Source organism: Meles meles, chromosome 10 (assembly GCF_922984935.1).
Source record: "Meles meles chromosome 10, mMelMel3.1 paternal haplotype, whole genome shotgun sequence".
In the NCBI taxonomy this organism is placed as follows: domain Eukaryota; kingdom Metazoa; phylum Chordata; class Mammalia; order Carnivora; family Mustelidae; genus Meles; species Meles meles.
The window spans coordinates 5,901,087-5,926,169 of NC_060075.1; the positions used below are offsets into that span (position 1 = coordinate 5,901,087).

At 58.1% G+C, this 25,083-nt stretch overlaps 2 protein-coding genes across 2 annotated transcripts; both read left to right on the forward strand.

Annotated features, from left to right (window-relative positions):
* IQCA1L (IQ motif containing with AAA domain 1 like) lies at positions 1-13,718 on the forward strand. Its single transcript, XM_046020093.1, has 19 exons — positions 1-11; positions 617-944; positions 1,899-2,018; positions 2,336-2,521; positions 4,733-4,804; positions 5,959-6,167; positions 7,519-7,603; positions 8,039-8,155; positions 8,266-8,341; positions 8,796-8,902; positions 9,484-9,567; positions 9,662-9,720; positions 10,350-10,432; positions 10,565-10,672; positions 11,305-11,504; positions 11,943-12,029; positions 12,306-12,483; positions 12,851-13,089; positions 13,614-13,718. Exons 1-19 carry the CDS (start codon positions 1-3, stop codon positions 13,716-13,718), a joined length of 2,454 nt encoding a protein of 817 aa, XP_045876049.1.
* Positions 13,719-15,899: 2,181 nt separating this feature from the next.
* ASB10 (ankyrin repeat and SOCS box containing 10) lies at positions 15,900-24,157 on the forward strand. The gene is made up of 6 exons (XM_046021580.1): positions 15,900-16,209; positions 16,381-16,648; positions 20,275-20,794; positions 23,352-23,465; positions 23,757-23,942; positions 24,086-24,157. The coding sequence occupies exons 1-5, from the start codon at positions 15,900-15,902 to the stop codon at positions 23,940-23,942; spliced, it is 1,398 nt and encodes a 465-aa protein (XP_045877536.1). The 3' UTR covers positions 24,086-24,157.
* The last annotated feature ends 926 nt before the right edge of the window (positions 24,158-25,083 follow it).

A 25,083-nucleotide genomic window follows, 5' to 3' on the forward strand; every position in this document is an offset into this window, starting at 1 on the left:
ATGTCCGAGGGGTGAGTGACGGGCAAGAGCGGAGCCCCCAGGGCTGGGGCGGGTGTGTGGGGAGAAGGGATGCCCGGGAGAGGGGGCTTGTGTGCAGGGCCAGCCCTGGCTGGGCCCCGGGCATTCACGCGGCTGCCCCAGCGGCTCCATCTGTGGTGGGCTCTTCCTCTTCAGACTCTCCCGGAGCTACTTAGTCCAGAATCAGAGGAAGGGACTCTTCTCTACCCTCATCCCTCACCCCTACTTCCCACTCACCGTTCTACACCCCTGCAGCATCCCGGGGCTGCACCCTCTCCCTGGAGGGGCCGACTGTGGACGCCACAAGAGGCTTCTTCCTTACAGGGAGCCCCTGAGGGCCATGCCTAGCCTTCACCCTCCCCCCTGGTCCATCAGTGCGTCCCTCCTCCCACCTGCGCGAAGCCTGGGCATGTCTCCTCACTACCACCTCACTCCCCCTCAGGACCCCTCGACACCATGAGCAACCTTAACTGCACATCTCTGAACCCCGACTTCACGCTCCTCAAAAGGCTCAGCAGAGCCCAACCCCCCCACTGTCCCCACTCCTCTGAGGCCCAGATCACCCCAGACCTGCAGCCCTCTCTCCCCTCCTCTCCAGAGCTTACCAACGCCTCTGGGACTCCTCCCACGTGACCCTGCAAGAGCTGCTGGACCAGGAGCAGCCCCTGCTGGAACCTGTGTCGCCCAGGGAGCGGCAGTCGTTCCAGTACAGGCTCTCGTCCGTCTACCTGTGCTACCTGGGGCTGATGCGCAGGTTCGACACCCTCTACGACCAGATGGTGCAGCCGCAGAAGCGGCGGCTGCTGCGGCGCCTGCTGGACAGCGTGGCGGGCCGCGTGCTGGAGCTCAAGGACGACCTGGTGCGCGCCGACCTCAGCGAATACCACTGCCTGGACCGCGTGCTGCAGGACCTCAAGCTCACCCCGGTGCGCCGGCCTGGCAGAGCCACGCCCACTCCAGCGGAGCGGGGGGAGGCGGGGCGTGAGGTGGGGAGTAGCCTGTGACCTTGACCTCCCACGGACACGGAGCCACGCCTCCACCACCTGGGGCAGGACCCGGAGGAGAGGCTGGAGCTGGTCCTGATCTCCGAGGACAACCCTGGTGTTGGGACCTCTGCAAGGGAAGGGGGACGGCGCAGATCAGGGGATGGGGTTTGGTCGGGAGAAGTCGGGGTGCAAGCAAGCAGTTGCGGGATGGCTGGAGAGTCAGGCTGGAGGTTCCGCGGGGCTGGGAATGCCCACCAACGGCAGGGATGGAAGACACCCCCCCCACCCCCAGGCTTGCTTCTCCAAGTCTGCTTCCTGGACCAGCCCCATCAGCAGCACCCAGAACTTTATCAGAAATGCAGAATCTCGGACCAAACAGGGCTAATCTGCTTCTGCATTTTAACAAGGCCCTGGGGTGATGTGAATGCACTCCCCACCAGTCACCCGCCCCAGGGCTTGGTTCCCCGCTTCTCATCGGAAGCAGTCTCAAAGTTTCCAGAACCCGCTGCTTCAAGAAACTCAGCTGCCGACTTGAAAAAACAAACTGACAAAACCGATTCTCCAGGCCCTGCCACTCGGATGTGCTAGTCTGGGGAGGGCCTAGGAGTCTGCATTTTAGGAGCTTCCCCGTTGATTTTGATGCACAGTCAGGACTGGAACCACTGCCCATTACATTTCACGATCCTCCGGAATTCAGCCCCGGTTACACGGTGTGGTAGGGCGATAGAGGAATGAGCTTAATGGGATCCGCCCACAACCCATGAATCTCCCGACCGTCCAGGGGCTCTACAATGAAGGAAGCCATCACCAGGGTCTGTAAGCAGAAGGTGGTGGTATCAGCCAGATGGCCTGGATTCTGAGTCCTGACTCTCCTTCCCCCGTGTTGCCCCAAAGGCAGACCTGGAGGTTCCAATCCCCAAATACTTTCTGTTGGAGCAGTCCACCGTTCTGAAGGAACGAGAGCTGATGCTGGCAGAGATCCTGTCCAGAATGAAGCCAGTGACCTCTGAGGTGGTAAGTCAGGGAGACCCCCTCCCAGATTCCTCTCATACACCCCAGAGCAGAGACACCTTCTTCCAGGACACAGAGAGGACTTGTCCTACCTATAGCTGCCTCAGAGGGCTCCTTGGATCATCCCTGGCCTGCTTCAGGGATGCTCTCATGCTCCTTGAAACCTTCTGACACCGAGATAGAGGACGGGTCTTGGGCACTGAGATGTTCTGGGAGGACCATGTCCCCAGCACGTCCTTTGACGGATGGTCTCCTAGCTGCTAGCGTGAATATAAGCCCTTTCTCCTCTTCTCCTGCTCCTTTGCCCCTGCGGTGGCCAGGGTTTTCCAGAAATGCACCGGACGGAGGCCATAATCCTGCTGCAAAGGGCTGAGCGGGCCAGGCAAGGTCGGCTCCGAGCCACCTTCATGCGAGAGATACGGAGAGAGGAGGAGCGCGATCGGAAGATTCGAGAGGACGGTTGGCACAAGTTTGATCAGGACCAAGCAGCTGTGACCATACAGAAGGTAACCCCCCAGCACCCAGGAGGAAGGTCAGGGTTGAGTCACCCCTTCCCGGAAGGCTGCCTGGCTTAGCGGTTGAGGACTGAGGTGCAGGGGCTTGGATTCTGTTGCCCCCACAACTAGATCCTTAATTCAGGATCTAAGCAGTTAACAAGCTTCTATCTTGTGCTACATCTCATAAAAGCCCCAGAAACAGAAAGATCATTAAGATTAGAGGAGAAAGATCCAGAATAAGGTCGCAGAACAGAGTAGATGATCATTCCAGAAACTCATAAGACTCTTAAAGATGAGTCACTAAAGATGAATCCCGAGACTCCTGGCAGCTGAGGTGAAAGGAATGGTGACCGATGAAACAGTTTGAGAACTGATGTGATCCAGATGTCCTCAAGGCTGGTGCCGTCTGGGTCACCCTTTACTTTACCATGGAAATAACCTAATCGCAGCCCATCCGCCCACTGCAGAAAACCCAGCCCCATCCCTAGGTGTCTCTGCCTTCTTACCATTCCTGTGGTCACCCTCTCTCCTACTCTGGGTGGCCATTCCGTACCTCTCAGTACTTGCCGTCCCGCAGTGTGTGTGTGTGTGTGTGTGTGTGTGTGTGTGCGCGCGCGCCTTCTCTCACTGAGTCCTGCTGACACAGGCCTCCTCTGTTTGGTACTGGTTACCAGCTTAAGGATGGTTACCAGCTTAAGGAGACTGGAGAGGCCCCAGGAAAAGTCCAGTGCAGAAAGGGAACCCTTCGCTCCTACAGCATTGTACCCCCTGAGGCCGCTGCCCTGTCCCGTTGTCGGATGTCCCTTGCCACCTTTCATCTCCAGAAGCAGGCCCAGAACTGCGGAGATGGGGCTGGTCTTTCTGTCTCCAACGAACATCTTCTCCCAGCTTCTCTGTCAAGTCCCAATGCTTCAGAAACTGTCCGCTGGCCTGAGAGAGGGCACTTAGAATTCCTTTCCACCAAAGCCCAGAAGCCAACCAACCAACCAACCAACCAACCAACCAACCAACAATAACTCAAGAGGATATATGCCCTCCAAATGGGATAGGCCTTTTTATTTCTTAAAAAGATTTTGTTTATTTATTTGACACAGAGAGAAAGAGTACAAGCAGGGGAACAGCAGAGGGAGAGGGAAGCTCCCCGCTGAGCAGGGAGCCCAACAGGGGCCTCGAGCCCAGGACACTGGGATCGTGATCCGAGCTGAACGCAGACGCTTCACCAACTGAGCCGCGCAGGCACCTGTAGATTTTTCGGTCTTTAATCAGTGAACAGACCATGTGCATCTGAGTGCCCTGCCTCTGGCTGACTTGCTAATGTCGGGCTGGCCCAGGGATGAGAAGGCCCTGCCCCCACGGGGCTCACTAAAGCAAGCCCTTCGAGGAAGAAGGTCCGTCCCAAAGAGAGAGACCCGCTTCTCCCATGAAAGCCAAAGGAAGTCATTTTGTCCTTGTTACCAGACAAGGAGAATGTGGAAATACTGCAGACAGACGCCGCTCTCTGAGGCTCTGTTATGGAACAGAACCCACCTGGCCGGGCCCGGGTGCTGCCTCCCCCTGCCCGGTGCCCTGTCCCCACCCCCTTGGCACCAGGCTGTCCACAGGGCTGAGAGCAGCCGGCGGACTGGGAGAAGAGCACTGGGCAAGGAGTCAGGAACCCTGGCCCTGTCTCAGCTCTGCCCGAACGGGCTCATAGACCCAGGAGAGGCCACATCCTCTCTCCTGACTCAGTTTCCTTGTGTCAAAACGAGAGGAATTCATCAGGGGAGCTCCGTCGTCCTTACAGCACTGAGGTCTGCGTGACTGTATGCTGGGGGAGGGGAGGTCAAGTGTGTATTCCAAACACTGTGGGAACTCTGAGCCGTGAGAGTGGGAGTGCTTCTGGGAGAAGGTGGTATTTGAACTTGGCCTCAGAAGATATAGCAGATTCGAGGGTGGGATGAGAAGGAGGGAATACCTAGGGATCCCTGAGGGAGCAAAGCTTTGAAGCTGGACCACGTGTGCCTACTGGCCCCGTGCTGTCCTGGGCTGCTCCCACTCAGAGTGTCCCTCGTCCACGAGCTGTCCCAGGAGGTGTCCTCTCCTCCCCCACCTCCTGCCCCAAAGCTCCCCTAGCCGGACCTTTCCTTGTGAGGGGTTGGTGCTTCTCCCTGGGGCTGATCACACGAGTCGCATCCTACAAAAATGCAGTGTGGGGCATATCTGGGCCCGCGTGTCCCCCAGGTGTGGAAGGGCTACCTGCAGAGGAGACGTACTCAGCAGGACCGGCGAACGGAGATGGAGTTCATTGGCATGGTAAGCCCCCGCCTCATCTCAGGCAAGGGCTCGGGGTGAGCCAGAGCATGGGGTCTCCTCCCCTCTTCTTTGTCCCTCTGTGCCCCCGTACAGCTCCACACTGCCCACGCCTCCCGCCGCTCAGGACTGTGTTTAGCAAGAGTGGAGGGGTGCAGGTCTGGGGTTCAGGGTTTGGGAAAGAATGGGAAGGACCAGAAAGCCAGCACCGAGCCCCATCCTTTTGTACCCTCCCTCTCTAAAACCCTTGGAAGGTCAAAGCACAGAGCCTCTGTTCATGTTCATGTTCATGCCCCTGGCTGGAAGGAGAGGCTGAGTGGGGGTGCCCAGCACAGGGAGGAGCCCCAAAGCTAGTGGGACCACCCCCCTCCCCTGCCAGGGCTTTTACAGCCTCTGGGAGAACCACGGGGCCAGGGTGGGATGGAGGGCATGTGTCTCCCTTTCACAGCAGAGCGCTTCAAGCCATAGTCTCCCTGCTTGCTCTGAGGGGCCCAGACTGGCTTCTCTTCTGCACTGCAGGGAGTCTAGCTGAGTGTCGCCAGGGTCCATGAGCACGAGCGTGCATGTAGGGGAGGTCAAGCTTGGGGGTTTGGAGAGCTGGACCCCCAGGAGGCAAGAGCAGGCAGAGAGAGGCCAGGGTCGGGCCTCGGGGGTAGGTTGGGGGGGGCATGGCATGGCGGTGGGTGAGGAATGAGCCTGGCCGCCCGGGCCCATCGACAGTGTGAGCTCAGCGTTTTCAGTAATTGTCTCTGCGCAGAGTGATATTTAAAATACATTTGGGAGCCAATGAGGCGGGAAAGTGGCTGTGAGAGCGGCTGCCAACACGGGCCGCTGGGGCGGGGGTGTGGGTGGGGGCTGGGGCCGGAGGCTCGCAGGGGAGGGTGGGTTGCGGGGAACGGGCAGGGGGGGCCAGCCCAGATGCATCTAGCAAACTCATTATCAGAGTAATTTACACAGGCGAGTTTGAGCTCCGAACACAATTCTTCCTGATGCAGGCATGCCCGTTGTTCCGTGGGGGGGGGGGGCTCGCGTGTGCGGGGCCTCGCGTGTGCGGGTGTGCTGGGGAAGCCAGGGGCAGGTGTGCGTGCCAGAGGCCGGGGGCTGGGTCCTCCCCACTCCCACTCCTGATGCCCTGGGCCTCTCCTCCTCTTCTCCAGCTCCCCTTGCCACCGAACCAGGTGGAGAACGCGGGCGTCATGTATCAAGCCAGCCTCAGGGAGGATATCCGGAGGGTCCGCCAGACAGAGAAGGAGGAAGAGTTCCAGGTGGCGATAGAGAAGACCCATGATTCTATCAAAGAGACAGAGGGGCCTGACATGAAGGAGAAGTTGAAGGAGCAAATTCGACAGTGGTTTATCGAATGCCAGTCAGTGGCCCCAGCCTTCAACCCCTTTCCTCCTCATCACCATGTCCCCACATCTGTTCTGTTCTCTAGTCCAGACTGGGCCCTTTTCTCCATCCACTCCCACCCCCCTTCCCTCGCTGCTCACGCCCTGATTGAAACCTGGGGCCCTCAACCACAGGACCATCTCTGCACATGACTTCTCATTTCCTTGGATGGAAGAGAAAATGCCAAATTTTGAAGGGGAAAGCACCCATGGGTGCCTCCTGAGGGGCTGCTCCTTTTTGTTCTGTAACTCTCTGCTCCTTTCCTCTCATCCTCCATCCCCATAGTCCTTATTCTTTCTTCATCCTTCCCTCTGTTTAACTATCTATCCATTCATCCACTCTTCTACCCATGTATACATCCACCCAGCCACCCAGCCACCCACCCACCCACCCATCCATCCATCCACCCATCCACCCATCCATCTATCCACCCACCCACCCATCCATCCATCCACCCACCCACCCATCTACCATCCACCCATCCACCCACCCACCCATTCATCCATGCATCCACCCACCCATCCACCCATCCATCAATCCACCTATCCACCTATCCACCTATCCACCCACCCACCCAGCCACCCACTCACCCTCCCACCCATCCACCCATCTATCCACCCACCCACCCATCCATCCATCCACCCACCCACCCTTCCACGCACCCATCCATCCATCCACCCACCCACCCTCCCACCCACCCATCCACCAACCCATCCATCCACCCATCCACTTACCCATCTACCCATCCACCCATCCACCCATCCACCCATCCACCCACCCACCCATCTACCATCCACCCATCCATCCACCCATCCATCCATCCATCCACCCACCCACCCTCCCACCCACCCATCCACCAACCCATCCATCCACCCATCCACTTACCCATCTACCCATCCACCCATCCACCCATCCACCCACCCACCCATCTACCATCCATCCATCCACCCATCCACCCATCCACCCATCCACCCATCCATCCACCCACCCACCCACCCACCCATCCATCCATCCACCCACCCACCCACCCACCCATCCACCCATCCATCCACCCATCCACCCATCCACCCATCCATCCACCCACCCACCCACCCATCCATCCATCCACCCACCCACCCACCCATCCATCCATCCATCCATCCACCCACCCACCCACCCATCCACCCATCCATCCATCCACCCATCTACCCATCCACCCATCCACCCACCCACCCATCCATCCATCCACTCATCCATCCATTCATCCATCCATCCATCCACTCATCCACCCATCCATCTGTCCATCCACTCACCTGTGTATCTCTCTGACCATTTTTATGTTTACTTAGTGCCCTTACTGGTCGATTCCCTGATTATCCAGATGAGTCTGTAGGTGGATCCTACCTGATCTTTGCAGACAAGACTCCAGAACAGGTACCCTATAGGTGGAGACAGGAGACTTTCTGTGGTAGGTGGGGTCTGAGGTTACAAACAGTACTGAGTGTAAACTGAGGGGGAGAGGCCAGCCTCAGTAGAGGCAGATGTGGCTGGAGGAAATATGTGTAACTAGCAAGACAGCATGGCGGGGGAGGGAGTGCCTGTGTCTGGAGAAGACATCTTTGGCCATGGATAGAAAGCATGTCTGGTGAGATTCTTTGTGACTTCAAATCTGTATGGGCCAAGAAAGAGAAGAAGTTCTGATCAGAACACCTCTTTCTTCCTGGACCCCAATGAGGTCTCTGAACTTTTAGCTATGGACCCCTGGACCCCAAAAGTGACCCCAGTCAACCCCCATCTGGGGCCTGGGTTCTTTTGCTCCTGTAGAATCCCACTGATCTTCTCTGAAATGTCTTCTATCGTTGGTCCCAGGTAAAAATGGAACTGGAGGCAGAGATCCAAGAGAGCAAAAGAAAGGACCAAGAGAAAAACAAGGAAAAAAAAGAGAGGAAGCAGAAGAAAGGGAAGAAAGATAAGACCAGGAAGGGGGTAAAGTTCCTCTTGGTCTGAGGAGATTTCCGGTGGGAGGCTGGTCTGAGGGGAGTAAGGAGGAGCAAGGACCATGAGGGGGTTGAGATCAAAGGACGTTTCTGTTCTAGGAAGCAGACACATTGCTGAAAGTGTGGCCATCCAAGTTTATACCTGTCATCAATGCCGGACATGAGGAGTACATAAGTAAGGCAGGAGCAGGCTGGGGAAGAGTGTCCAGGCCCTGTGAGGGCCTTGGGGTGACCCCGGGTCCTGGGGAAAGTGAACACATGCTCTGTGGACCATGAGGGGTAGTGTGGGTGTGCGGATGTGGAGGTCGAGAGGAGAATGTCAGAGGAGGACACGCGTGTGGGGTGCAATGCCATTCCCTGGGTGGGGGCAGTTTTGCCTTTGGCCTTGGGGTCAGGCCTCCATGGTCTAGGTAGAAGCAATGCTGGACAGTCCTGTGAGGATGAAGGGACCAGCCTGGGTCAGGTTCCTGGTCCATGTAGGCAAGTGTATGAGACAGACAGACAGATGCAGAGATGGAGCAAGAGACACGTGGACCAGCCTGGGTCCGGTTCCCCTGCCCGGTGTCTGTGAGTGTGCGGGTGCCCTGGGACTCTGAACCTCAGTCTTCTGCTCGTCCGTCCCTGGTTAGATGTGTGGAAGAACCGGTATGAGAGTACGTACCCGAAACAGAGTTTTGACCCCGAGACACTCCAGGTGGAGAAGAGAAAGGAAGTAGAGCAGGAGATCCGGATACAGGTGCGTGAGCTGGCCCAGGGCCTCCCCGCGCCCCTCCCCGCCTCCCCTTCTTGGGGTTCTTCCCCTCAAGCCCCCCGCCCTGCCCCTCTTCTGTGCCACCTCTACACACTGCCTTCTCTGTCATCCTAGCTCCACCTCTGTCCGTCTCGGTCCCCTTCCTCCTCTGTGTCTCTCTGGTCCCTCTCTCCCTGGGGTGCGGAGGGGCTCTGCGCTGGGGTCACACCCACCATCGTGCCCATCAACCCTTCAAGAGCTCCTGCCGTGTGGCCGCAGGGCGTACCTAGGAAGCATTCGATCATGTGACCTTTCCAATATGGCCTTTCCACCCCCGGAGGTGGGCGCCATGATTGTCCCGATGTGAGACAACAGGCTGATGAAGTCCGGCAGCTGCTCACGTGGCACAGACTTTAAAGGGTGGGTCTGGGGCTTGAGCCGGAAGCCATTGACTCTATCTGGGAGCTTCTCCCCACCTTGGTGCCAGGTGAGGGCAAGGCTCCTGCGTGACCAGGATATGGATTAGTATTGGGAGTGGACCGGGGCAGGGGCAGGGGCTGGGACAGCACTCCCTGCTGTCCTCCCAGGTGGACGAGCTGATGCGCCAAGAGCTGAAGAACCTGCGCCTGGTCGTGGACAGGGAGGAGGGGAGACCCTTGAAGCGTGCGAAGGCAAGACGGGGGTGAAGGGTGGGGACACGGACGCGCACACAGCGGGGGAGGCAAGGACCGGAGGACGACGGCTGGTGTGCTTGTTTCCAACCAGAAAAAGACTGGGAAGAAAGCCGGGAAGAAGAAGAAGGAAAAAGATCTGACCACAGACAGGTAGCAGACCCTTTACCTTATCGTGGGAGGTAGAGCAAACCCGGGCCCAGGACCGATCTGACTTCCCGTCCTGGTTCTGTTCTGTGTAACCTGGAGAGAGTCACTGAACCTCTCTGACTCCCTGTCCTCGTTAACCAAGCACCCGCCCTGCCACGCCCACGAGATAGCTGGTGATGAAATAGCCTTCATCAGCTCTGTCCCTATCAAAGCCACCCCGCCCATGCCTCTCTGGACCCTTGGGGAGCTTGCTGGGGGTCCCCGGCTACTCACCTCTTTGGTGAAGTGAGTCTCGAGCACACTGACATCAGCGGCTTCCATGAGCCTAGACGTCAAGTGTGATTTCTAGAAAGATGGTGGTATGTTGGCCAAATGGCTGGATTTCTGAACGTGGGGACCTGAACAGACTGATGAAGGGAGGGTCGCAGAGGGCACGTGTCCTTCTCACACCCCACTCAACCCACAGAGCCCCCACGGTGGGCAGACGGCCTTCTGGGCCAGCGGGTTGGCACTGTGGCTTCTGGTGCTGGCTGTCCTGTGGCACTATGGGTATTTTTGTCCTCAAGCCTGTCACTCATCTCCGTCTCCACTTCCCTTCGTCCTCGGGGACCCGTCTGTGCTGTCCTCTGCAGGTCCGTGGACTCTCTGTTTGAAGAGCTCGTTGTCTCCGGCTTTCTGAGGAAGTGCGAGACAGTGGCCTTGAAAGATTACATTGGTGAGACCCCCGTCCAGCACCTGCTCCCAGGCTGAGCAGCGGCGCCCTGGCCACAGCCCTCCCGTGGCTAGCTACCACCCTCGCTGTGAGCCTTCTCCTCAAGGGGCTCTCTTTTGGCCCTTGTGCCCCCAGGTGACTACCTCTATCTTGGATCCATTCTGAACCTGGCAAAAAAGTTGCCTATGCCTTCCCTGTTTGACATACGACAGAATGTGGCCTTGTATGGGGTCCTTCGCCTTGGTGAGATGCCCCGGGGAGCAGGGAAAACCAAGACTGGCAGGTGGCTCTTGGGGGAGCCTAGGTGCCTGTCAGGGTGGCTGAGGTGGGCATTGTCCCCTGTGCCATGGGCCCCCGCTGGACTCCTCCTGCCTTCCCCAGGCCCTGCTGGAGGTCACACCCAGACTGGGCCACCCCAGAAATTATGTGGACTCTTGGCCTCCCAAGGAATCCACTTTTCTGGCCCCTTTCCCTGCCCCGAGGGATATCCCATAGTCTGTCCCCTTCCCAGAAGACCAGGATCTTTCCGAAGCAGTTGGTCCTGGGCCCTTTAATTCTACCCCTTCATGATCCAGAAGTGGAAAGAGATGGTACAGAAAACAAAAGGGCATTGGAAGGGGCTAGAAGGCTCCCTCTTGACCCTGCAGAGAACTCTTCATAATCGTACCTGGGAAGTCCTCGGAAGCCCCCCAGGCTGCCTCTCTCAGCGTGCCTGCCTGGGGATGGGGTCCCCCACACTGGGGGTCGGCAGGCACCTAGGATCCAAACTTCATCCCACCCTGCCTTGGGTCTTCGGCCTCACCTTACACAGTGGCTTCCACCCCGGCCCCCCTGCCGGCCTACTGCCTGCCTCTGGCCCCTGTTTCCTCTCTCAGGCTCCCCGGATATACACTCCATGGCCCCCTTCATCCGCTCCATCCTCCTGGTGGGCCCCTCCGGAATGGGGAAGAAGATGCTGGTCAAGGCCGTGTGCACAGAAACGGGCGCCAACCTGTTCGACCTGTCCCCCAGCACCCTGCAGGGCAAATATCCCGGCAAGATGGGGACACAGATGATCGTGCATATCGTCTTTAAGGTCGGGGTCCCCCGACTTCGGCACCTCTAGTTCTCGGGCTGAGCCCACAGAGCAGGATGGGCTTTACACTTAGGAGATCCCTCCTCTGCCTATTTGGTGTGACGTCAGGAGCTGCTGAGGTCTCCTTACCAACCCCTGGGAGGACCTTGTGGGTTTCTGAAACCTTGTGGATGGGGAGCATGGCGGGAAGTGGGGAGCAGAGCAGTTTCTTTCGTGATAGAGATGAGGTTTAATATGCAGGGCCCCCACGTGGCGGGGGGCAGGGGCGCGACTCTGTTCCCAGGGAGGTGTGGTGGATGGCAGTGGGCTGAGAGGCGGGGTGGACGCTGCGTGGGAAGTGGGGACCGGAGCTCCAAGGTCAGCCCTTGGACCAGACGGGGGAGGTGACCCTTGCCCAGGGACATCCGATGTCAGGTTTTTATTCTCTGACCTATCCAGGTGGCTCGGCTCTTACAACCCTCTGTGATCTGGATTGGGAATGCCGAGAAGAATTTCTATAAGAAGGTCCCAAAAGAAGAGAAGGAGGTGCGGGGACCTGGGTAGCCGCCGGAGCCAGGGGCAAGGCTGGCTTGGGCTTGTTCAAGTCAACTCCAAACCTCGCCCACCTTGGACAGGGGCCTTGGACAAGTTCCCTGTCCTCCTGCTGCCTTGGCCTTGCCCTGGAAGCAGGACGGGGCCTCCTGGCCACCTCCCTGGATCCCTCCCAGGGTCCGCTGGAGGCTGGGTGTGGACACGCGCTCCGGGAGAATGCAGAAGCCCATACAGGTCCCCACGTTCCTGCCCCCACCCTGCCCCACGCAGATGGACCCGAAGCGGATAAAGAAGGATCTCGCCAAGGCCTTGCGGCTACTGAGCCCAGCAGACCGCGTGATGCTGATAGGGACGAGCGACCAGCCGCAGCTCGCGGACTTGAAGGGGCTGTGCCGGACCTACGAGCGGATCCTCCTCATGCCGCGGCCCGATTACGCTTCTCGCTTCGGTGAGGCCCTGCGATGTGAGGACGGGCCAGACCCGGGATCCAGGGACCGGCCCTGCCCGAGCCTCCTCACCCTTCTCCCCCTCCCCGCTGCCGCTCGGCGACGGCGCCTCCCACGGCAGGGAAGGGGAACTAGACAGGCAGCCTGGCGGCGTGGGTCCTGGCCTGGCTCCGTGGACACGGCAGGCCCCGTAAGTCCTCCGAGTCTCATTTCCTCGTGTCACGTGGGGAGAATGATTCTCACGTCCCGGGAGAGGAGGCACCCGTGAGCCCAGAGCCGCTCTCCAGACGCAGGGACCTCATGTCTGACAGGGGCCGAGGTGCTCACTGCGACTTCTCCCTGCCCTGGGTCCTCCCCGGCTGCCTGCAGTGCTCTGGAGGCAGATGATCGCGGCCCAGGGCGTCCAGGTGGCCCCGAACCTAGACATCAGTGCCCTGGCCAAGGTGTCCGATGGCTACACCCCCGGTCACATTCTCCAAGCCATCCACTCCGTGCTGACCGAGCGGCGGGTCCTGCAGCTGTCCAAGCGGCCCCTGGTGGCCTCAGAGTTCCTGGGGCACCTGGCCAAGCTGGAGCCGGTGTACAGGGAGGAGGAGGAGTCCCTGAAGGTGAGGCTTGGGGGCGTGGGGGGAGGGGGGAGGTGAGGAGGGAGGGTCACGGGTCAGCACTAACCAGGGAGTCAGCCCTCTACAGCCCCCTTAGACACCTCCCTCTGCTCCCCCGTGGAGTCCAGCTGGGAAGGGGATGAGAAATCCAGGAGACGGCCGTGTGGCAGGACCAGCTAACCTGGTGTCCTCAAGGGCTGGAGCCTGAAAGTGCTACCTGGGTTTTAAGAGCTGCGGCTGGTCCCGGCACCAGCAGACACACATCCCCTCCTGAGTCATCTCCCCACCAGTGCCCCATGGGGGCAGTATGGCCACAGAGAGAGGGCTTGCCCCCGACAGTGGCTGAGCCCGTGGCCTAGAGTATTTGGTGGAGAGCAAGGGAAACCGGGACCCTAGCAGGACACCTGAGCTGGGGAGGAGAGGAGAACCAGCTGCCGTGGAAAGGGGAGGACGAGTTCAGGAAACAGAAGCAGGGGTTGGGGGGGTGGAGCCAATGCCCTCCCCTCTCCCCCTCCTCCTCCCACCAGGACTGGTACTTCAAGACTCCACTGGGCAAGAGGAAGGTAAAACTCATCAAGGACCAGGACGCTGAGGAAGCCAAGCTGGCGAAGGAGAAGAAGAAAAGGAAGTGATGCTTGAGGCGGGGTGCCCGAGCTTGGCAGGGGACTGGGGCGCGGCCCGCAGATGAAGGGCCTGGGGCAGAGGCATAAACGTCCACGCAGCTCGGGAGCAGCTCTCTCTGCCCTTCTCCGTGCTTCTCACACCGGTTCTGTGCCCCCTGCCTGTGCCCAGACTCCCCCTCCCGCCCCATCCCTGCTGGGCCTCCGTCCTCACCCACTCGCAGCCTGCACCCTCGGCCCCCAGAGCCCTGTCCTCTGACCCCACCGGTGTCTTCACTCCCGTCCGTTCCTGTCCTGGCTCCCCAGCTCTCTTCCTCCTTGGGGTTTTTAAGAAAAAAAAAATAGGAAAAGAAAGAGAAGGAAAAAGCGAGGGGAGAAGGAAGGTCTACAGTAAGTCTGGAAAGAGAGAAAAACATGCGTAGAAGTCAGCAGACGCGGGTGGTACCCACCTACCTCCTAACTCCCGGTGTGATCTCACACCGGCCTGCCCTGTGCCCGGGCCTCAGTTTCCTTGTACAGCGAGGAGAGGTTGCACCAAGGTCCCTGGTACTCTAGGGTTTGATTATCCTTACAGGAGTGTGTCAGGGTTAGGACTCTTAGGCAGTGGCGGGTGGGGTAGAGGACGCTTCTAGAGAGAAAGGGTGTGATACGTGGCCAGCACAAGGGCCGGGGGTGGGGGGGCCGGGTTTTACGTTCTCTTTCTCCTTGTTATCCTGCTTGTCTCCCCAAACGTAAATAGTCTCGTTACCCTAAGGTGCCAGAATGGGCCACTTCCTCCTCCTCGCTCCCCAACGGAGACCCGTCTAACGTTGGCAGGTAGGGATGGGGGATGGGGGGTCAGCACCCGGGGTGGGCACTGGGAGTTTCTGTGGCTGCCTGTGGGTTCAGCCCTCTCTCCCCCAGGCCGAAGTCTGTCTTCTGGAGAACACCTGAAAGGAAAGCCTCGTGGAGTGGGGACTTCTCGGCCATTCGTCCCTACTGTGGACCCTTTCCTTGGGTTTGGGAGGCAGAAGGTGCAGGGCTGATCGGTGGTGTTTGGGAGGGCAGGAAAAATCGCCGGGCACCCAGAGGCCCTCCCCGTGGGGTCAGAGCCCAGGCCGCCGGAGCCTGGCTGGGTAAAGCACATGAGAGACAACAGAGAGAAGGAAATGGCAGCTGGAGATCCTCCAGGATCTAGCTCGAGATCGAGTCCCGGATCTGCCACAAGCGGTCACCCCTTGGGCAGATCACTCCCCACACCTGGGCTCCGTGTTCCTTTACCTGTGAAACTGCAGGTGGGCTCCCACGATCTGGGCGATCCCTTTTGCACCCTGTGGGCCGTCAGCTCCAGGGTGGACTCAGGGTTGGAGGGCTTGAGCCTCACTCTGCTTTCCAGCTCTTCCCTCATGCCCACGCTGGCCTGAGGCCGCCTTCCTGGGACAGACAGCGCGGCCAGCCCGGGCTATTTATGGCATGGCCTATGTATGCTCCCTGCTCCTCCCACACTAGGCCTCTGCCTGCCGTGGACCCAGTGCCTGCTGCCCAGTCGGCCGGCGACAGCACCCTGAGTCCCACTTCTTCGGCCCCTCTCTCCCAGAGACTGGCCATGCCTGGGAGAAGGAGCTCCCCTCCCCGCTGGGGAGGCCACCTGAGGTGCCTTCCTTCGGCCCCAGCCTGCCGGATCTGGGGGTCCCAGTCCTGCCCAGTCTGGGAACCGACCCGGCGGTCGCCATTGCTATGCCGCGACATGGCCTTGCAGAACGCCCTGTACACTGGAGACTTGGCGAGGTTGCAGGAGCTGTTTCCCCCACACAGCACAGCCGACCTGCTGCTGGAGTCCCGGGCCGCCGAGCCTCGCTGGAGCAGCCACCAGAGAGGTGAGGGACTGCCAGGGGCGGAGGGCTAAGGGGCAGGGTCCTGGGCTGACCCGATGCAACGCCGAGTTACCAAGTGCTTGAGGGAAAGGAGAAGCCCCTGGCTACTTCTCCCCTGCCCAGAGGCTTGCCTAAGCCTTGGCTCGGGAGCGAAGTCATGCGGAGCCCAGAATAGCTTCTGCTGAACCGCGTGTCCGGGTCAGGCTCAGCTCAGGGACACAGAGACCCTCTCCCTCCATCTGTCCGTGTTTCCTTCCTCCTCCTCCCTCCCTCTGCCTCTGACCCCCAACCCCAGCTTCCCCCACTCCTCTTCCCACATGCTCTTACGTGCTCTGTCCTCATGAGCTGGTCCCCAGAAGAGTGCAGGGGGCAGGGAGAACCCCCCGGTGACAGACACGCCCTCTGTGCCAGGCTGGTGGAGAAGCCCAACACAGGGTCTGCCGAGAACCCGGAGTCTGCCCCGGGACCCATCGTCACCCGGACGGCCTCGGGACCTGCCTTGGCTTTCTGGCAGGCGTTGCTGGCGGGGGACGTGGGCTCGGTCTCCCGCATCCTCGCGGATTCCAGCACCGGCCTGGCCCCAGATTCCATCTTTGATACCAGCGACCCAGAGCGATGGAGGGATTTCCGCTACAACATCCGCGCTCTGAGTACGGGCCAGGGGCACGGGGTGAGGGGGGACGGGGGGTTCTGAGTGGGAGAGGGGAGGCTGGCGGTGGAGCTCTGGGCTCCCTCTTGCCAGCCTCCGCCCACCTCCTCTGTTGCCTGGTGGCTGTCAGCCTCCCTGCAGGGTCTGAGGCCCCCGCGCCCTCTCTCCCTAGGACTCTGGTCTCTCACATACGAAGAGGAGCTGACCACGCCGCTGCACGTGGCTGCCAGCCGGGGCCACACGGAAGTCCTGCGGCTGCTGCTGAGGCGGCGGGCGCGGCCTGACAGCGCCCCCGGGGGCCGCACCGCCCTGCACGAAGCCTGTGCTGCAGGCCACGCCGCCTGCGTCCACGTGCTGCTGGTGGCAGGAGCGGACCCCAACATCCCCGACCAGGACGGAAAGCTCCCCCTGCACCTCTGCCAGGGGGCCGGCACCCTTGAGTGAGTGACCCCTCAGCCCCGTCCCCATCCTGCCCTCAGTGGGGGAAGGGGGGTCAGAGCCAAGACCACAGGGAGGATGAGCAAGCAGGTCAGGGGCGTGCAGGCAGGCTTGCTGAGCTCGGCTGGGCTCGGGAGTCGGGATGGGAGTGCTCCCCAAACCATCCTGCCACTGGCCTTGGCCCTGGAACTTTGGAAGGGCCCGTACTTGGGATGGTTTCTGCTTCCCCAGGGGTGTAATAGGACCGTGGCAGGGACCCAGCTGCAGAGCCTGGGTTGGGAAGTTGTCTGGATCCATTGTGGGCAGCGGGAATACTGTTAAGTGTTCATTTTTCTGAGCCTATCCTGTGCTCCAGGCCCCGTGCTAAGTACAGCAGTAACTGAGACATAAGCCTGCCCTCAGGGAGCTGACTCTCCAGCAGTGCTCCAGACAGTCTGGAAAGGAAAGCCGCCCCCGGTTAAGGCATGCATTGATCCCTGTGGGCAGGTCTTGGCATTTTCCTAGTGGTGGCTAACCCTCAGATAAATGGGCCTAGGGACAGAGCTCAGCTAACTAAACTCACAGGAAACTGATAAAATCTTTATTTAAAAAGATGGGTCTATCTGTTTATTTGACACAGAGAGAGAGAGAGAGAGAGAGAGGAAGGCATGAGCAGGCAGAGAGGCAGACAGAGGGAGAGGAAGAGGCAGACTCCCTGCTGAGCAAGGAGCCCAGTGCGGGACTGGATCCCAGGACCCTGGAATCATGACCTGAGTCGAAGGCAGACACTTAACCGACTGAGCCACCCAGGCGCCCCCTCCCTCAATTTTTTGATGAGTGTGGAATCTTGGCAAAGGGAGCCTCGGCAAATCCATGAAGTAACTGTACATGCAATAGAGGCCCTCCCTCTACTGACCGCACACACGATGAATTTCACATCTTGCTCCTGAATGGGGCCAAATTTCTATCCCTTCCATCATGAGCTACTTAACCTCCTGTTAACCTCAGCATCCTTCAGCAGACTCCATTGACTTATTATGGTCGAAGATGTACTCTATACCAGTATGTCCCAATAGAAACACAATGTGAACTGTGAATAGAACACAATGTGTAATTTAAAGTTTTCTAGTAGCCTTATAAAAATAAATGAGCAATCATGGGGCACCTGGCTGGCTCGGTCAGTAGAGTTGGGACTCCTGATCTCTGGCTTGTGAGTTCAAGCCCCACACTGGGTGTAGAGATGATTTTAAATATAGAATCTTTAAGAAAAAAAAACAAAAACAAAAAGATGAAATTAATTTTGAAAATTGTGGTAAAATACATGTAACATAAAATTTACCGTCTTGACCATTTCTGAGGGCACAGTTCAGTGGGACTAGGCAAGTTTACATTATCAGGTGACCGTCACCACCATCTCAAGAACATTTTTAATCTGATAAAACTGAAATTCCGGGGCACCTGGTTGGCTCAGTTGGTTAAGTGTCTGTCTTTCGGTCAGGTCATGATCTCAGGGTCTTGGGACTCCTGAGGCTCCCTGCTCCATGAGGAGTCTGCTTCTCCCTCTCCCTCTCCCCTTCTCTCCCCCTTCCCCTGCTTGTTGTGCTCACACTCTCTCTCAAATAAATAAAATCTTAAAAACAAACACACAAGGGGCGCCTGGGTGGCTCAGTGGATTGAGCCGCTGCCTTCGGCTCAGGTCATGATCTCAGGGTCCTGGGATCGAGCCCTGCATCAGGCTCTCTGCTCTGCGGGGAGCCTGCTTCCTCCTCTCTCTCTGCCTGCCTCTCTGCCTACTTGTGATCTCTCTCTCTGTCAAATAAATAAATAAAATCTTTAAAAAACAAAACAAAACAAACACACAAAAAACCAACCTGGAATTCTGTCCTCACTAAACAACAGCTTCTCATTCCTCTCTCCCTCCAGCCCGTGACAACCACCATTCTTCTGGGTTCTAGAATTTGACTATACTAAGTACGCTGTATGAGTGTACTCACAGGGCATTTGTCCTTTGGCAATGGCTTCCGGCACTCAGCACCATGTCCTCAGGGTTCATCCCGGCTGCAGCAGGTGTCAGAATGTCCTCCCTTTTTCAGGCTAAATGAGATTCCATTGTCTGAAGATGCTACATTCTATCCACGCACCTGCTGATGAGCACTGAGACCGCGCTCATAGTTCGGCAGTTGTGAATAGTGCTGCTGTGAACATGGGTGTGTAGATATCTGTGAAACAAGTGAAATTAATTTCATTTTTAAAAAAATATTTTATGTATTTATTTGACAGAGAGGGAGAGATCAAAAGTAGGCAGAGAAGCAGGCAGAGAGAGGAGGAAGCAGACTCCCTGCGGGCAGAGAGCCCGATGCGGGGCTCGATCTGGGGACCCTGAGATCATGACCTGAGCGGAAGGCAGAGGCTTTAACCCACTGAACTACCCAGGCGCCCCTGTGAAATTAATTGTGATATTATCTTTTGTTTAACCCAGTATATCCAAAACATTGTCACTTCAACATGTAATCAGTACACAGTACTAATGAGATATTTTTACTTTCTCTTTTTTTGTACCAAGTCTTCGAAATCAGCGTGTATTTGACACTCACAGCATGTCTCCATGAGGCATGGTCATAATCCAAGCACTCAGAAGCCACGTGTGCCTGGTGATCACTGAATCAGACAACATAGCTCTACACAATCCCACATTTTTGGCTCTGGCCATGTTCTAGCCCAGCCATATGGAGACCACACCTGGTTGAGAATCATTCTGTCCTTTCCCGAGTAAATGGAAGTATTTTAAAAATTATTATGGATAACTTTAAGCCTATAGAAAGCCTACAGAAAATTATTATGGATAACTTTAAGCCTATTATGGATAACTTTAAGCCTACAGAAAGGTGGGCAGGATAATATGATGGCCCCCGTGATCCATCATCACTCACTCTCCCTGCCAAGGGCCTCTGTCATGGCCTTTCTAGGCATTTTCTCCTGGGCCGCTCACAACTTCTTTCGGTCTAGGTGTTAGCAATTGTCCCTGTTCTGCAAACGAGGACACTAGCTCCAAGAGGCTAAGTTACCTTCACCTTGAATTTCCGTGTACACGATCTTACAGGCACGCATGACCTTCTGGGAGGGCCGTCTTGGAGCAGATCTGGCTGGCCAACTTTGGTTTTGTTGTTCTTTTTCCTATGCCCCCAATTCCGTCTGCACCCACGGCCAGGTCCCATGTCGCCCTTCTTCCACCAGCCCCAGTGTGCGCAGCCCTCCAACTGCCCTCCTGCCCCGGGTCTGAATGCCAGCCGCTCTCTTTCCTGGCTGTGCCAATGTGGGCCAGGTCCTCACACCCTCAGGGCTCAGTTTCTGCCTCAGAACCTAGGAGGAAACAAATGAGTTCGCGTAAAGCCCTCAGAAGGGTTCCCGTTCTCACTGCATGAGGGCTCGTGTGACTCTCACCCCCACAAAGAGTTTAGGGCGCCACTCCTGCAGAGGGCAAGCAGGCTTGGAGAGAAGGCTTGGCTGGCCCCACGACATGGCTGGGATGGAAGGGGACGGGAGGGACAGAAGCAGGAGTCACCCAAGTACCCCCCGGGGCTTGCTCTGCTGGGACTGGTAGGAGTGGAGGACCCTAGTTCCCTCCCCACCCCCATCCTGCCTTTCTCAGGTGTGCCGAACTGCTCCTGAGGTTTGGGGCCAAAGTGGATGGTCGGTCTGAGGAGGAGGAGGAGACCCCTTTGCATGTGGCCGCCCGGCTGGGCCACGTGGAGCTGGCAGACCTGCTTCTGAGACGGGGGGCGTGCCCTAACGCCCGTAATGCCGAAGGCTGGACCCCGCTGCTGGCGGCCTGCGACGTCCGCTGCGCGTCGCCCGCCAACGCGGAGGCCACCACCGCCCGCTGCCTCCAGCTCTGCGGTCTGCTGCTCTCAGCTGGGGCCGAGGCTGATGCTGCGGACCCGGACAAGCAACGGCCTCTGCACCTGGCCTGTCGCCGCGGCCACGCCGCCGTCGTGGAGCTGCTCCTTTCCTGCGGCGTCAGCGCCAACGCCATGGACTACGGGGGCCACACGGCCCTGCACTGCGCTCTGCAGGGCCCAGCTGCAGCCCTGGCCCAGAGCCCAGAGCACACGGTGCGAGCTCTGCTCAACCACGGGGCCGTCCGCGTCTGGCCGGGGGCCCTCCCCAAGGTATGGGGCTGGGGCCAGAGGGAGGGCCGTGGGGGTGAGGGGATGGGGAGCCTCGGACCTGCTCCCGTTCACTCCAGAGGGAGCCTCAGACACTCTTTGATTCATCACGTCAGCGAAGCCCAACAGGGGGCAGAGGCAAGCATGCAGACCAGCAGGAGGGGTGTGCGTGTGCGTGTGCGTGTGTGTGTGTGTGCACGCACATGGGCTCACTCATGCATAAATACATGTGTGCTTGCACGCTTGTGCATGCGTGTGCATGCACCAGTGTGTGCGTGTGTGATGAAGGTGGATGGAGGGCAGGAAGGCAGATAATCACGCACCTGAAAAGCCAGGAGCCAGGGCTGATGTGAGCTTCAGGGAGTTGTTTCTTCGTCAGGGGAGTGAGCTGATGAGAGGAGCACGTGGGAAACTCAGCCTGGCGGTGGGGTCTGTTCAGTGAGACTCGCGTGCACGGGAGAGGCTCCTCCAGGGCAGCGCGAGGAGCTTGGGTCATGAGGTTCAAAGCCTCCTGACCTTGTGCAGACTGACATTGTCCTCGTTTCCGAGAGCTTGGCAGGATATGGATCCCCCACACCTGCAGCCGCTGTCCTGGCACCAGAGAAAACGCCTTTCACCATCAATTTCCTGGCCGTATCCTATTAACAAAATATTCCCGAAGTAGATTCAACTTGAAGACCTGTGCTCCTAGATGCTGTGGTAGGGGGCCCTGTCCCATACTGTGTCATATCTGGAGGGGCCGTATAATGTCACCGAGGGTGCTGGGAGTGGGTTGGGGACCCCTGTTCTCTGAGGAGCTGGGTCAGAATGGATATAGGGCAGCAAGCTGTGGGCAGATCCTTCCGGGCCATCTCGGGTCTTGAACCGTCCAGCCCTGCCTGGTTCTGGACACTCCTCTCCTGTTCCTCCCTTTCCCCTTCACTCACAAACCTAGAAGCATCTGTCTAGATTCCTAAGCAAGACCAAATAATTAAACAGCCCGAGAGTTCGGCAGATTGGTCTCCCCTTTGGGAAAATACAAGAAAATCAACAATTAACACTAATTAATCTCCTATTAACACCAGATAATTAGGAGACGAGCAATTCCCTGTAATCTGACGGTGGCTCTGACAGCTAATGATTTCCCCTTCAGGGAGAGGGCGGGAGGGGGAGGCGGAGCAGTGAAAGGGTTTCCCAAGACCCCACTGCCCGCCCCCGCCCCTAGCCCCGAGCTGCCTGGCCTTAGGGATCAAGGGGGCTGGTACAGCCAAGTGCTCCATTCCTCTCCTTTGTCTGGGTGCCGCATCCCAGGTGATGGAAAAGTTCAGGAAGGAGTCTGCCTCTGTCTCCCACAATCCAGAGCAGCTCCACGCTTGGCTGAGGTGCCGTCTCCCTGCCAGGAGTCATCTGTGATCACTGCCGGCTTCAGCCAGCTCTCCAGGAGCCACTGGGGGCTCAGGAAACCCAGAGCCGGGGTCTGGTTTGATGCTTGTTCCTGTGACTATAGGCAAGTCACTGGAACGCTGTGAATGCATGTTCGTTGCATGTAACCCAGTCTCTAGCGAACAGTGCTGAAAAGCTGCAGCAGCCTCATGGGTGACAGTAAGAAGGAGCACAGCCCTGCCCACCAGCAGACACTATTCTATGGTGTGGTACCTTGGAAGTAAGTGACAACCACGAGTGCAGGCTCTGGAGCCTGGCGCACAAGCCTCGTGACCCTTGGCAAGTTGCTTAATGTCTCCAGGCCTCAGTTTCCTCGTGCATAACACAGGGACGTAAGAGTGTGCCTGCTTGGTAGGGTTAGTATGAGAACTGAGCTCATACACATCAAGCCCTTTCGATGGGATCCTAACCTAGAGTTAGCGCTCAACCCGTTAGCTCATGTTCTTCTAAGTTAGATAACGTGCGGGACAGCTGCTAGGCATTACCCCAACGTAGGGGGAGAGAGAGATGCAGTTTGAACCACCGCACGCGGCTTCCCGGAGTGGAGGGGACTTGGGATGGGCTGGGCTTGGAGATGGAGGAGGAGTCAGTCCCAGACCTGCTCTGGGCAGATGGGATGGGGCAGCGAGGCTTTTCTCGACCATAGGACAAAGCACCCTCCCAATAAGCTCAGTCCCTAGCCTACCTCGTTTTCATTGTAACAGCTTATCTGTGGTTGTTGATGTGTTTACACTGTTTCCTCCCACTGGAATAGAAGTTCCCAGCTGACAAGGACCAGTCATCATCATTGCTGGGTCCCCAGAGCTCAGCCCATAGTGGTCCTCAGTAAATATTTACTAAATGAAGAAATAAAAGAATGAAAATGGCTCCAACCTGATCCCACCAGGCCTCTGTGGGCCTTGTCCCTTCTCTCTGAATCCTCTCCCCAATGGCCTCACTTTAACTTGATCACAACTGCAAAATCCTATTTCTTGAGGTCATATTTATATGTACGGGGATTAGGACTTCAACATATTTCGAGAGGGCGCAATTCAACCCACAGCAGCCGTTCTATCACCGTCTGGCCATTCTGTGCAGACTGGCCGGGGACCCGCGGTGCAGGGGGGAAGTCCAGAAGTGCTCTCTCTGCCTCTTCCAGGTGCTGGAGCGCTGGTGCGAGTCTCCGAGGACCATTGAGGTCCTGATGAACACCTACAGTACCATGCAGCTTCCCGAGGAGGCCATGGGCCTGGTGCCTCTCGAAACACTGCAGGTCAGATTCCAGGGCCCAGAACACACACACACACTCAGTCTGCCTGGCCCCAAGGGACTCTCACTGCCTCCAGGGAAGCTCCGTTCATTCCCCCCAACCCTGTCCCAGAGAAACAACCCAGAGACCCACTTACGTCCCAGCAAAAGAAGACCTACAGGGTGAACACCCAACCTACTTCTAGAGGCTTCCATAGACACCTGCTGGCCACCAGCCTCCCCCCTGCCCCGCTCTAGGAGGAAAGGGTGCCATTTGTCCAAGGCTGCCTCGCTGAGTCCCTCATTCTGTCCCCAGAAGCACCACCGTTTCTATTCCTCCCTTTTCGCCTTGGTGAGACAGCCCAGATCCTTGCAGCATCTCAGCCGCTGTGCGCTCCGTGCTCACCTGGCAGCCCGCCTGCCCCATGCCCTGCCCCGCCTGCCCCTGCCACCCCGCCTGCTCCGCTACCTGCAGCTGGATTTTGAGGACGTGCTCTACTAGGTAAGTCCCGGGTTCCGTGGGTAGCCCCAGCCGTTTAGAGGGATGGGTCGGAGACAAGAGAAAAATTTGGGGCAGGGCCTTGGCCAGAACCAGCCAGCCTCCTGAACCATGGGGCCTCTCCGAATCCACACCTGTCTTTCCAGATGTCCCCTGCCTTTGGGGAGACCTGAAAGCAGATGCCCCAGGGAGGTCCGGTCTGCTGCTCTCAGCACCCCAACCCAGAACTGAGTTGAACTGATTCAGGCCCGAGGTGACTGTGTCAGCAGGACGTCCAACTTCCCAGGCAGATGTTGGTGCTGCCATTCCCACCAGGGAGAGACGCGGACAGACCACGCCGCCAGGTGATGTCTAATGGAGAGACAGCTGGGACTCGTGGCAAGGGATGCACTCCTGTCGGCGGTCTCCCGAGGCACCCCTCTGCTCTACCCGATCCTGGTGTGAGCATTAAAAATCGGCCCGCCTGCGTTGTCTGGTGCTGTGTCCCGCAGGCCTTCCTCTGAGCTGGTCACTCAGGGGACTCAGGTTGGGCAGACTCATGCCCCCCCCATCTGCCCCATGGTGCCAGCTGTGTCCTCGTCCCCCTCTGGCATCTACCAGCTGTTAGCAGTCCAGGCAGACTTGTCCAGTGGCTCACGTGATACAAGGGCCACCAGGTGAGACAGCATCAGGACAACCAGCCAGAGGAGGGGTGAGCAAACAGGCTTCGGTAGAGAAGAGCTGCTGCAGGGATGAGGCAGTGCGGACGGCGGGACAGGATGGGAAAGGCGGCCTCGGGGCGGGGCGCCGAGGTGAAGACAAGGCGGCCGGTGAAAGGTGGGTGCAGGTGTCAGCCATCAGGGAGGGTCACCGTGGCTCAGGCGAGAGTGGAAGATTCAGGTTTGGAATAAACAACCCTCGCTACTGCCTGTCGTCTAGGTCACAGGGAGCCGCCGACGCACACCTGGTTCCTGCCTCTCTCGGATTTAGCTTTGGGGCGGCAGGAGCTGAGCTGAGAGTTAACGCGCCGGGGGTCCCCGTCTCAGCTCTGCCAGTCGGTAGTGGCACTTAAATTTCTTCCCCTCTCTGGCTCAAGTTGCTCACATCTGTAAGACAGGAAAGGAGGGAGTCCCTGAGGGCCTTTGCAGCGCCAGGATTTTAAGAC